Source organism: Vombatus ursinus, unplaced genomic scaffold, assembly GCF_900497805.2.
Source record: "Vombatus ursinus unplaced genomic scaffold, bare-nosed wombat genome assembly UNPS02014781.1, whole genome shotgun sequence".
In the NCBI taxonomy this organism is placed as follows: domain Eukaryota; kingdom Metazoa; phylum Chordata; class Mammalia; order Diprotodontia; family Vombatidae; genus Vombatus; species Vombatus ursinus.
The window spans coordinates 10,462,278-10,473,321 of NW_020954559.1; the positions used below are offsets into that span (position 1 = coordinate 10,462,278).

The following is an 11,044-nucleotide window of genomic DNA, read 5'->3' on the forward strand; positions in this document are numbered from 1 at the left end:
AAGTAGATGAGGAGTTTGGAAGACAGACCACAAGCTTGGCAGGGGAGCTTGATAGAGTAGTGGATGGCAGTCTTCAATTATCTGGACATTTGCTGAAGCCCTCTTTGCCAAAAGCAGTGTTTAATAACTTCTTAATTTATCTTAGTGATAATTTCTCCTCTCAGAAGGTTGAGGAAACAACAACAATAACAAAAAATCTGGAATGGATCTGATTCTCCCACTGGTTGCTGAAATGGAAATGATGGGAAATGTGTTTGTGATAGAGGAGAAGAAAGCCGTGAATATTGTTTGCCATGTATCCTTGATTTTGAAAAACCACATTTCAAAGGGTTCAGAAGAAATATGGGTAGGATCTCATGGGCTGAAATGTTACAAGAGAAGGTCCTCATTGGTGACTCCCTCTTTGAGACCACTATTTTAGGAAGCGTCCACCCATGCTTCACCTCAGTCTCACCTCGACTCCCTGCAGACTGCTAGCCTTCCTCTCCAGCTCTCCCCCACCTGTCAGCACCCCTATTTGAATGTTGTCTTTGAGTGGAGGGACCATCCTGCTTACTTGTATTTATATCTCCAGCTCTTAGACTGGTCAATGGCTGGCTCGTAGTAAACATTTAATAAATATTCTCTCTCTCTCTCTCTCTCTCTCTCTCTCTCTCTCTGTCTCTCTCTCCCTCTTCTCCTTCTCCTTTTTCTCTCTCCCCTCTTTTCCCTCCCTTTCCCCCTCCTTTCTTTTCTTTTCCTTCTTTTTCTTTCCCTCCTATCACACTTTTCTCTCCTCTCTCCTGGAGTGGTTTACCAATTCTCTATATATTTATGGAGCAAACTCCAGTTTGCTTCAGTTCTTTTTCTGTAAATATGAACTAGAGATAGAACTGGCAAATCACTCCTTTATCTTTGCCAAGAAAACCACAAAATGGGGTCATGAAGAGTTGGACACAACTGAACAACTTCCTTACTTCAGGGCAGGTGGCTATGCACTGGGCCACCAAGCTCCTTGAAAACAGGGACGATTTCATTCTTGTATCCTCAGAATTTAGCACAGTGCTTGGCACATAGTAGGCCCTTTATAAAAACTTTTTGGTTGATTGATATGTTATCATGGGTGTTCATTTTAAACTAGACGGCCACTGAAGTCTCTTCCAAATCTCAAATTCTGTGATTTTGTGACATCAAATGTGGTATGACTTTCCCTCCAAATGTATGTAAGTTTTAAAAAAAATTATTCAGCTTATGTTTTCTTTTTGCTCTTGCCATACAAATTATATTCCAAGGAGCTTAAAATAAAGTACATTGTGGGGGATGTGGATGAGAGGAAGGGGGTAGAGCATCTTTTGTGATTTTTAACTTTCTTACAGAGCAAAGAGAAAACAAAGCTTTTTGCTAGTTCTCATTTATGAATCAGAAAAGTGTTTATAAATGCACTTTTCCAAGTCAGTCATCTTGGGTGTATGATGAAAAATGAAAGTATTTCCACTCTGGCAGTCTTGATTTTTTTTTTTTTTTTTTTTTTGCTTTTTGCTGTTTGGTGAGGCAATCGGGCTTAAGTGACTTGCCTAGGGTCACACAGTTAGTAAGTGTCAAGTGTGTGAGGCTGGATTTGAACTCAGGGCCTCCTGACCCCAAGACCAGAGCTCCATCCACTGCCCCACCCAGCTGCCCCTGGATTTTTTTTCCCAATAAAGTTTATTAGTTTTAACCTCTTGAAAGATGGGAGGGGAGTCTTGGTGTCTGACCTAAGTCCCCTCTATTTCTAGATGTCTTCTGCCACATATTCATTTATGTATCCATTGATATTCTAAGGTCTCAAGTTGCAGGATGGCTTCCTATTAACATTTAACTTTAAATAGAAAAATTATCTTCTCTCAGGGAAGCAATAAGTTCCCTTTTAAATATTATGAAAGACTGCTTGCCTTTAAAAATTAACAGAGGAAATATTTACCTTAGTACAGACCTACACAACTTAGCAGTAAGCAGGGGCCAGAATTAAAACAGGCTAAATGTCTTCAGGCCGCACATAGGTTAGACTAGAGACAGACTGACAATGGTTGGTTGCCAAATTCTTTTGGCAGGCTGGGCTGTATGTTGTGCAGGTCTGCCTTCATAGAATCATTTTTGAATCAAGGTTCATGATATCATTGAAATACATTAGGATACTAAAAAAAGGGTCCTAAAAATCTTCGTGTCTTTTTAAGATAGACACCTTGTATAAGTCCATAATTAGGATTTGTTTAATAACCAATGACATGTAATTCATATTTGCCTTGAATAGGTAATGTATTATTAAAATCAAAATTGGATTTTAATCCTGGTCTGAGTTAACACTTCACATAATTGATTTTAACACTTGATTATTCAAAACTATTCTAGTTTTTCTTTTTTTTTTAAACTAAATGAAATTACTTTTTCATTACTTGTGGGAGAATCTCTTGTTTGAAATTGTCATTGAATTGATTTTCATATCCAAATCCTTTTGAAATTCACAAATTTGATTGAATTAATAAGTCGGTAAATTCAGTTTGGATTAGAAGCCACTGAAGATGAATTTTATTCTTTAGAATAAGTATGCAGTGAGAGTTTCAGAGCTTCATTCATCTTTAAAAACAGGATTTTACTCTTAAGGTTTTGTATGTTGGTGTCTCCTGAGATGTGTCTCTAGTCTCAACTATTTCTGAAAGAAAATCAGAAATTTTAATTGTAGCCTTTTCCCTGGATAGTCACTCGGGGCTGAGAGCACAGATGGAGCCCAGTATTGTCACTCACATTGTTTTACTTACAGATTATTCTTGTGACCTGTTCAATACTACAATTTAAGATGGGAAGCATAATTCTTGACTCGGTTCACTTTCTACAAAGATCACCTCTTGTCAGTCATTTTGTCCAAGCAGAGGCTGGATTAAAAAACAGGCCCTTGGGCCAATGACTCTGCCTCATGTACCTCTGCATAAACCACCTTGTGTTTCACTTTGGGCTCTCCCATGGCAGTTCCAGTCAACAAAGATTAAAGGAAATAGAAAAAAACAGATTCCTCCCAGATGGAGCCCCTCAGTTTAGAAGCGGCTTAAAACACGGCTGAAGGGCTTTCTGTTTGGAGGAGTCCCTCTGAGGAGAACTGGGAGAGCATAGACAATAGGTTATAATTTAAGGCAGTTTTGTAGGAGTAGGAGAAATTGGCCTCCGATTCTCTCCCAAACAGCCCAGATTTAGAACGATGCTGTGCTTAAAAACACTGTGACTTTCTAAAGAGCCTGTCACATTTCTGTCATGTTTTAAGGCTGACAAAGGGTTTCACCACACTCATCTGTGTGAGACAGGTGGTGCAAGTATTACTGAACTCGTTCTCAGGATGAGGTAACTAAGCCTCCGAAGGGAAATGACTTGTCAGTGGTCACACAACCAGAATTCACAGTCAGCATCCCCTGACTGCTGGGTCCCTGGCTGCTTCCAAGATACTTATTTTGCACAGATAACAACTTCTGGGTTGGAGCTACGCAGCATGCCTGGGACAACGCTAATCACCAGCAGTCTGGTTACACACTTGCAAGATGGCTTTGTTTTTCAGGGATCAAATGAGAGCGGCTGTGAGAATGCCCGTGGCAAAGTGGCAAGTTTTTTTGTGAGTGGAAGAAAACTTCCCCTAACCCTTCAAACTTCAAACTTAAGTCCTGGTTCTGCAGCTGCTAAAACAGTTAACTGTTTTAGCAGCTGCAGAACCAGGACTTCAGTGTTCAAGGCAGAATATCCCACCTACAGGAATGAGTTCATGTACTTGCCCCAACACTTGACAGTTTACAAGTTTTCCTTAATCAGGTTCTGGAGTCTATTCCCCAGCCAGAGAAGCCTCAAAGAAAAATCACTTCAAAGATCCCTTGTTTCAATTAGGAAAATAGCAGTTGATTAAAGAAACAATTAAAGGATAAACAGAGGAGGCAGGTAGAGTAAACACTTTAATGTCAATACATCACTATCCTATTTGCATGGTGTCTCACCTTTCTGTTCTATTTGGAAAAGAATAGTATTCCTTTGGCTAGTCTGAAAAGTGGACCTGAGTTCAAACCCAGCCTCAGATATTTACTAGCTGTATGACCCTGGGCAAGTCACCTAACCCCTTTTGGCCCAGTTTCCTCTGCTGGAAAAGGAAATGGCAAACCACTGCAGCCATCTTTGCCAAGAAAACCCCAAATGGGGTCACAGAGAGTCTGAAACAACTCAACTCAACAACATCATCATTCTGGAAAGCAACTTGAACCTAGCCCCTCAAATTACAAAACTGCCTGTCTTTTGACCCAGCCATACCATATAACCCAAAGAGATCAAAAATAGAGGAAAAAGACTCGTGCACAAAAATATGTAGAAGATGCTTTTTTGTGATGGCAAAGAATTAGAAACTAAGGGGAGCAGGATGTGCCCAGCAATTGGGGAACGGTTGAACAAATTATGGCATATGAGTGTAAAGGGATACTATTGTGTTTTAAGAAATGAAGGGGATGGTTTCAGAGAGACGTGAGAAAACAGGTATGAACTGATAACAGAGTGAAATGAGCAGCACCAGAATAATTTATACAGTAATAACAATATTACAAAGACAAATAATTTGGAAATATTTAAGAATGCTGATCATTGTGATTAATCATGCTGTAGAACCCATGATGAACCATGCTACTCACGTTTTGACTGAGAGGTGATGGACTTAGAATACAACTTGGCATATCTTTTGGACATGGCTGATATGAGAAATTGTTTTGCTTGATTCTTATTAACAGGTTTTTTTTCCTTCTCAATTGGGGGAAAAGGTGGGAGGGAGAGAAAATAGATTTTTGTGAATTGAAAAAAAAAATTTCCCTAGTCACATGGTGAGTTAAGTCAAGAGATATAGCCAGAGTAATTGCTTCAACATTCAAATCTTAAAAGAATCCATAAAAACTCCCGCTGGAATTACTTAGGAAATGCTTTAGTATATGCATGTTTAAGTGCACAGAAATACCATGTAGATTGCTTATCTATTTGGAATAATGGAGATTTATAGAAATGACCTTATAGGTTATCCAGCCCAACTTTATTTTACTGATTGAGAAATCTGAAGCCTAGATAAGGTTATACAAAGTAGCCTTTCCAGAAGCAGAACTCATATTAACTGATTTCTCATCCAGTGGTTTTTCAGTCACACTAAGGCATCTTCCTTTTGGCCTACTTTTTCTTCAGGGCTTCTTTGGGCAAGTTAAAGGGACACACACTCAAATTTCACAGGGCAGGAATTTCTGTAGTCAGCATTATGATTCTTAAATGTGCTTTTTACTATGTATTAGGACCCAATATCTAAAATTGTAGTGGAGGATCATGGAAAGTTATGATTTTATGTATTATATGTGCACACACATGTGTGTACATGTATGTGTGTGCGCACACACGTGTGTGCATGTATGTGTGTGCACACATACATGTGTGTGTACATATACACACAGAGAGACTAAATACATGTATGTTGTTTTCAAGGAAGAGCCAGCTATACTAGGGGTATTATTTCGGGACATCACATTGTTACATTCCACAAAGAAAAAAAAAAAGTATATGTGTAAGTATAATTAAGATTGTATAAAATATTTAAAGTTACTGAATCAAAGACTTCATTTTTTTCCAACTTTTTTCTGACAGTTGATAAATCTAAATGAGATGTGTATGCCTATGAAATAATACACAAAATAAAATTTTTATTCTTTTATTTAGAAGATGAAAGAAATATTAGACTTACATGTTTTAAAAAGTGAAAGTAAAAAATATTTCACAAGACATGGAGTCCTCTTAATAGACAATAGCTATTTTAACTTTGTAATGTCAGTCTGTTGTGGCTTGTCTTTGTTCTCAAAGAGGACCATGACATCAGGGAGATGATGATATGACTTGCAATTGACTTTGATTTGAGTGAGGGAGGGCTATGCAAAGTCATCAGCCTCACTTTCTCCTCTAGAGCAATCTGGGTTCAGTAGCCAGATATAGATCAGGACGACTGGAGATGGCCCAGGATGCAGTGGGAGACCTTGGCCTTTTTAAGCTGAAGTCTTTTCAAGTTCTCACTTTGAGTGAGGCAACGCCCATTCAATGAATAGACCTCTTTAAGAAGCAAATCAAGGTACAACTTGATGAAGCCTATGACATCAAAATTAATAACTCCACGGATTTCTAAAGTATTTCAGAGTGGATTCTTCTTATCTTCAGAAGTGTCCCTTAAATTTAATACATACACAAAGCACATTTATTTTCCTAACACTTGCAAAGAGAAGAGTTCTTTGATATTTTACTGATTCCCCTGCCATTTTAATCCTGTTCTAGAGCCTAAGTACTGTAACATAAAAGGAGGATCTCATAGTAACTCAAATTGAAATACTTCTCCCCCTCTAAATGTTTGTTACCAGGAAAAAGATTTATATAAAGTTTAATTAATAAATGTTCTTTTAAAAAAAACTATCACTTTTTGGAGGAATGTCGCTTCCATTTGTTTGGGTTTTTTTTTAAATACAATTTATAATAACTCTGAATTTCCCCATCTCTTCCCCTCTTTTCTCCTCACTTCAGGGATTCAGATTTGTCAAATGTAAAAGAAAACCCACAATTCATGTCTATTTCATGTCTCTTTTTGTTTAGTACTTGTATGTAGTCATGAAGGGAGCAGCAGAAGGTGTGGTGGACAAGGAGACCTTTTGTCAGGCTCACTTGGAGTCTTAGCGCACTGGGCATTTCTTGCTGGACCCGAAAAAACAAATGGGTATGATTATCTTTTTGCTTTATTTTACTACAGTGGGAAACATAACTTCCCTGGGCTAATTATTATTTTCTTGATATTTTTCCTTCCTGACTAGCCCCACCATTCTTCCTCTCTCCCTCCCTAATCTCACAAGCAATTGGTATCTTGGTGCATTTTTGGTTCTCTTTTTAAAATACCAGATTTAATTAAGGATAACTTAAGCCTTCTAAATAGAAATTTAATGTCTAAACTGGTTGTATTTCGTAGCTTTTTAAAAAACACAACTACATAAATTGTGTTTACCCTTAAGGAAGCAAGCTATTTGAGGGAACACATGAAAACACTATTTTAAAATTTCTCTCAGATGTATTCAAGGGTTATGATTAGATGTTCTTGCCACAAAAGTTTAGACATAAAGCCAGATTTTCCCGGGGCCCAACACAGACCCTGCTTATAGTCTAGATTTGTGTAGTAGCTAGGGTTACTGAAGACTACGATAATATACATATAAAATACTTTACAAACCTTAACACCCTCTATAAATGACAGTTGTTATGATCATTTCCTTCCAAACCACATCATAGTAAGAAGAAACTACCCCACTAACAAAAGAATTAATTTTGTAGTAAGACTACTATATAGTACAATGTGCATGGAGGTATGATTGATTGTATTATCTAGAACAGAGACATCAAACTCAAGGCTTGCTGCAGTAAGGAACCAGATTAAAATAGAATTGGGAATTGTTTAACAAAATAAATAAAAATACAGTACAACATAGATAATGTTTACTGGGGTCCATCACCACTGATCTAGAGTACAGAAATGACTTTCAGGTTCTTCCTCTCAAATTGATAGAACTCCATTGAATTCAAATATGAATTGTTATTCTAGCATAATTTGTGATGGCAAAGAATTAGAAACTAAGGGGGGGAAGATGTGCTCATCAATTGGGGAATGGTTGAACAAATTATGGCATATAATTGTAATGAGATACTATTGTGTTTTAAGAAATGATGAGAGATCTGAGAAAACAGGTATGAACTGATACAGAGCGAAATGAGCAGCATTTAATGCCTCAAGGGGGCATGGTATGGAGGTGAACCTGGATTCCCAAAGGTTATGGCATTAGAACATGAACTGTCAGCTCCTACCCACTTCCTATGAAACGTATCAAAAAAAAGCCTGGTGATGGACCTAAGTGTGGGTCTGAGGACCAGTCTAGATGAGTTAGGAAAGGTAGAGTATCAGTTTGGTTACAGAGTGATAACTTTTTCAGTCATAGCAATGCTTAAAAGACCTGTCCCAGAAATTCAGTGTCTTAGTGGAAGGAGTATTGAAATGTTTCCAGAGATTGCTGGGTCATAGCTTTTTTAGAGTTGGAAGGGACCCCAGAGGTCATCTGGTCAAATCCCTTCATTTTTCCAGATGAGGAAAAGGAGGCCCTGGGGAAGCTAAGTGACTTGTCCAAAGTAACTACATAGTAAGTATCAATCAGGCAATCGATAAACGTTTATTAAGCACCAACTATGTACCAGGCACTGTGCTAAGCAATGGGGATCCAAAAATATGCAGAAGATAGTTCCTGGTCTGAGGGAGCTCACAATCTAATGGGAGAGACAACATGTAAATAAATATATACATACAAGCTCTATATAGGGTAAGTGGGAAATAATAAAGGAAAGGCACTAGAAGTAAGAGGAGTCGGGAAAGGTGTCCGGAAAGGTGTCCCGTAAAGAGTAGGATTTCAACTCAAAGCCAAGGAAATCATTAGGTAGAGTTGAGAAGGGAGATCATTCCAGGCATGGGGGACAGAACCAAGAGATGGAGTGTCTTATTTGTGAAATAACCAAGCCAATGTCACTGTACTGAAGAATGTTTCAGGGAGTAAGGTAGAAGACAGAAAGGTAGGAGGAACTACTAGGTTATGAAAGGCTCTGAATGCCAAAGGTTTTATATGTGATCCAAAGAGGATTGCGTATTTGTTGAGCAGGTGGGGTAACAGGGTGGTACCTACACTTTTGGAAGATCACTTTAGTGGCTGAATGGAATATGGATTGGAGCAGGGAGAGACCCAAGGCTGGCAGACCACTGGCAGGCCACTGCAATAGTCCAGGCATGAGGTGATAAGGGCCTGCACCAGGGTGTGTGGCAAGTGTCAGAGGAGAGGCGGGGGTATATTCAAGAAAGGTTACAAAGCTGAAATTGACAGGCATTGCCAACAGCTTAGACATGGCGGGAGGGGGTGGAGTGGGAGGGTGGTGGTGTAAGGGGTTGATAGTGAGGCGTCTAGAATAACTCCTAGGTTGTGAGCCGAGAGACTAGGAGGATGGTGTTGCCCTCTACAGTGATAGGGAAGGGTGGGGGAGAGGCTAAAGTTTAGGGGGAAAGATGAGTTCCATTTTAGACATACTGAGTTTAAGATGTCTCCTGGACATCCAGTTTGAGATGTCCAAAAGGCATTTGGAGATGCAAGATCAGCAGAGATAGCAGGGCAGGATAGGTACTGAATCATCAACGTAGAAATCGTTATTGGATCATGCTGGAGAAGAGAAGAGGACCCAGGACAGAACCCTGAGGGACACCTGTGATTAAAGGGCTTGACCTGGAGGAGGATCCAGCAAAGGAGGCATAGGAGTGGTCACATAGGAAGGAGGGGCAATGGGAGAGTGTGAAAACCTACAGAGAAGAGAGTATTAAAGAGAAGAGGGTGATCGGTAGTGTTGGAGGAGAGAGGGAGAAAAAGCCCTTGGATTTGGCAACTAAGAGATCATTAGTGACTTTGGAAAGAGCAGTTTTGGTGGAATAAGGTCAGAGGTCAGATTGTAAGGGGTTAAGAAGAGAATGAAAGGAGAGAAAATGGAGGCACCTATTGTAGGCTGCCTTTCTAAGGAATTTAGTCAGAAAGGACAGAAGAGATAGAGGACGATAATTAGTGGGGATGGAAGGATCAAAGGAAGGTGTTTTCAGGATGAAGGAGACGAAGGGACATGTTCATAGGCAGTAGGGAAAGAAGCCAGTGGAGAGAGATTGAGGAGTGAGAGTAGGGACAACACAGGGGTGAGGAGATGAGCTGGAAGGGGATTGCTTGAGCAGGTATCAGGGTTAGGTTATCAGAGGCAGGATGTGAATTCAATTCCTCTGACTCCTGAGTTAGTGCTTTTTCCACTGTATTATACTGTATTTTTCTATTAATCACTAGTTTTTCCCCCGATCTTTTAGTCTTTGTTGGTAATTTTTACTGGAATTCTTGAACATCTTTGTTAACAATTTTGTTCCCGCATTTATAAGTACTAGAAATTTTAATTTCTATGAAAAACTAGTTGTCTTCACCCTAAAATGGGCAGATATTTTAGTGGCATTTGGTGGGGGGGGGGGAGAATAGAACTAAGGCTAATAATACATTTTAAACTATAAAACATCAAGATTGTAGGCCCCACAGCACTAAATTTGGGACCCAAGAACACTTTCCCTAATGCCCTTAGGCACCCCCAGAGATAGTTCTAAATTTGTTAAGTCCTAATTGGGATTGGGGGGAGGGAGAACACTGTGAAATTACAACAACCTGGGATTTAAAACAAGCTCTAGAGCAAAAATATTAAGATGTGGTCAACGATAAGACTGACTTACCCACCAACATTTTTGTAAACGTGATGTCTAATAGTTTCTAATGACCCTTGCTTTGCAGCTTTCCATATATGAGAATTTCTTACTAATGACCTCTTCACTCTCTAGTCAGAACCCTTTCCTTGTGGCTGCCTTTGGTGCGTGTTCTCTCACACGGCAGTGTAACAACCAAGCCTTTCAGAAATACGGGCGCTCGATGACCACCACTGACATGATTGCTGAAGTGGGGATGGCCTTCAGCAAGCTGTTTGAAACTTGAAGCAAGGGAAACAAGACACACGGGAAGCAAAACATTTCTGGCTACAGGAGTCCCTTGGGCAGGAGTGCTGTGCTTCTTATTTTTAAGACTAGGGATTAAGGTGATTAAGGGATTAAGGTGATTAACGTAGATATTTCTTGAGAGCTTGGAATACAGGAAGCATTGGCTGAAATGAGATGTAGCTGCAAATGTTCTAATAAAATTAAACTTAAAGTATTCCTCTTACTTTTCAGTTATTTAGCACTAACAAGTGCTGAGAAACCTGTAGAAACACACCATTTGAAGATGAGAATAAAATTCTTCCACCAGCTTTGAGTGTTCTTGGTTTGCACCTGAACCAGGACAGTGTTGGGTTTACATTCTATACACTGGGCTTAGGAGGCTGGCCAACTTCTAACCCGTATAAAAACTAAACTTTTCTA

The 11,044-nt window shown here is 39.3% G+C and overlaps 1 protein-coding gene across 5 annotated transcripts in view; it reads left to right on the top strand.

The window, feature by feature from the left end:
• LOC114046127 (ATP-dependent (S)-NAD(P)H-hydrate dehydratase-like) overlaps positions 1-10,838 on the top strand; it is a 76,114-nt gene extending 65,276 nt beyond the window's left edge. For all 5 annotated transcript variants that reach the window (XM_027866389.1, XM_027866387.1, XM_027866385.1 and 2 more), the window contains 2 exons: positions 6,637-6,757; positions 10,472-10,838. In XM_027866389.1, coding sequence (XP_027722190.1) covers positions 6,637-6,757; positions 10,472-10,622 — 272 coding nt within the window. In that variant the 3' untranslated portion in view covers positions 10,623-10,838. The remainder of the gene's footprint in view (positions 1-6,636; positions 6,758-10,471) is intronic.
• Positions 10,839-11,044: the final 206 nt, after the last annotated feature.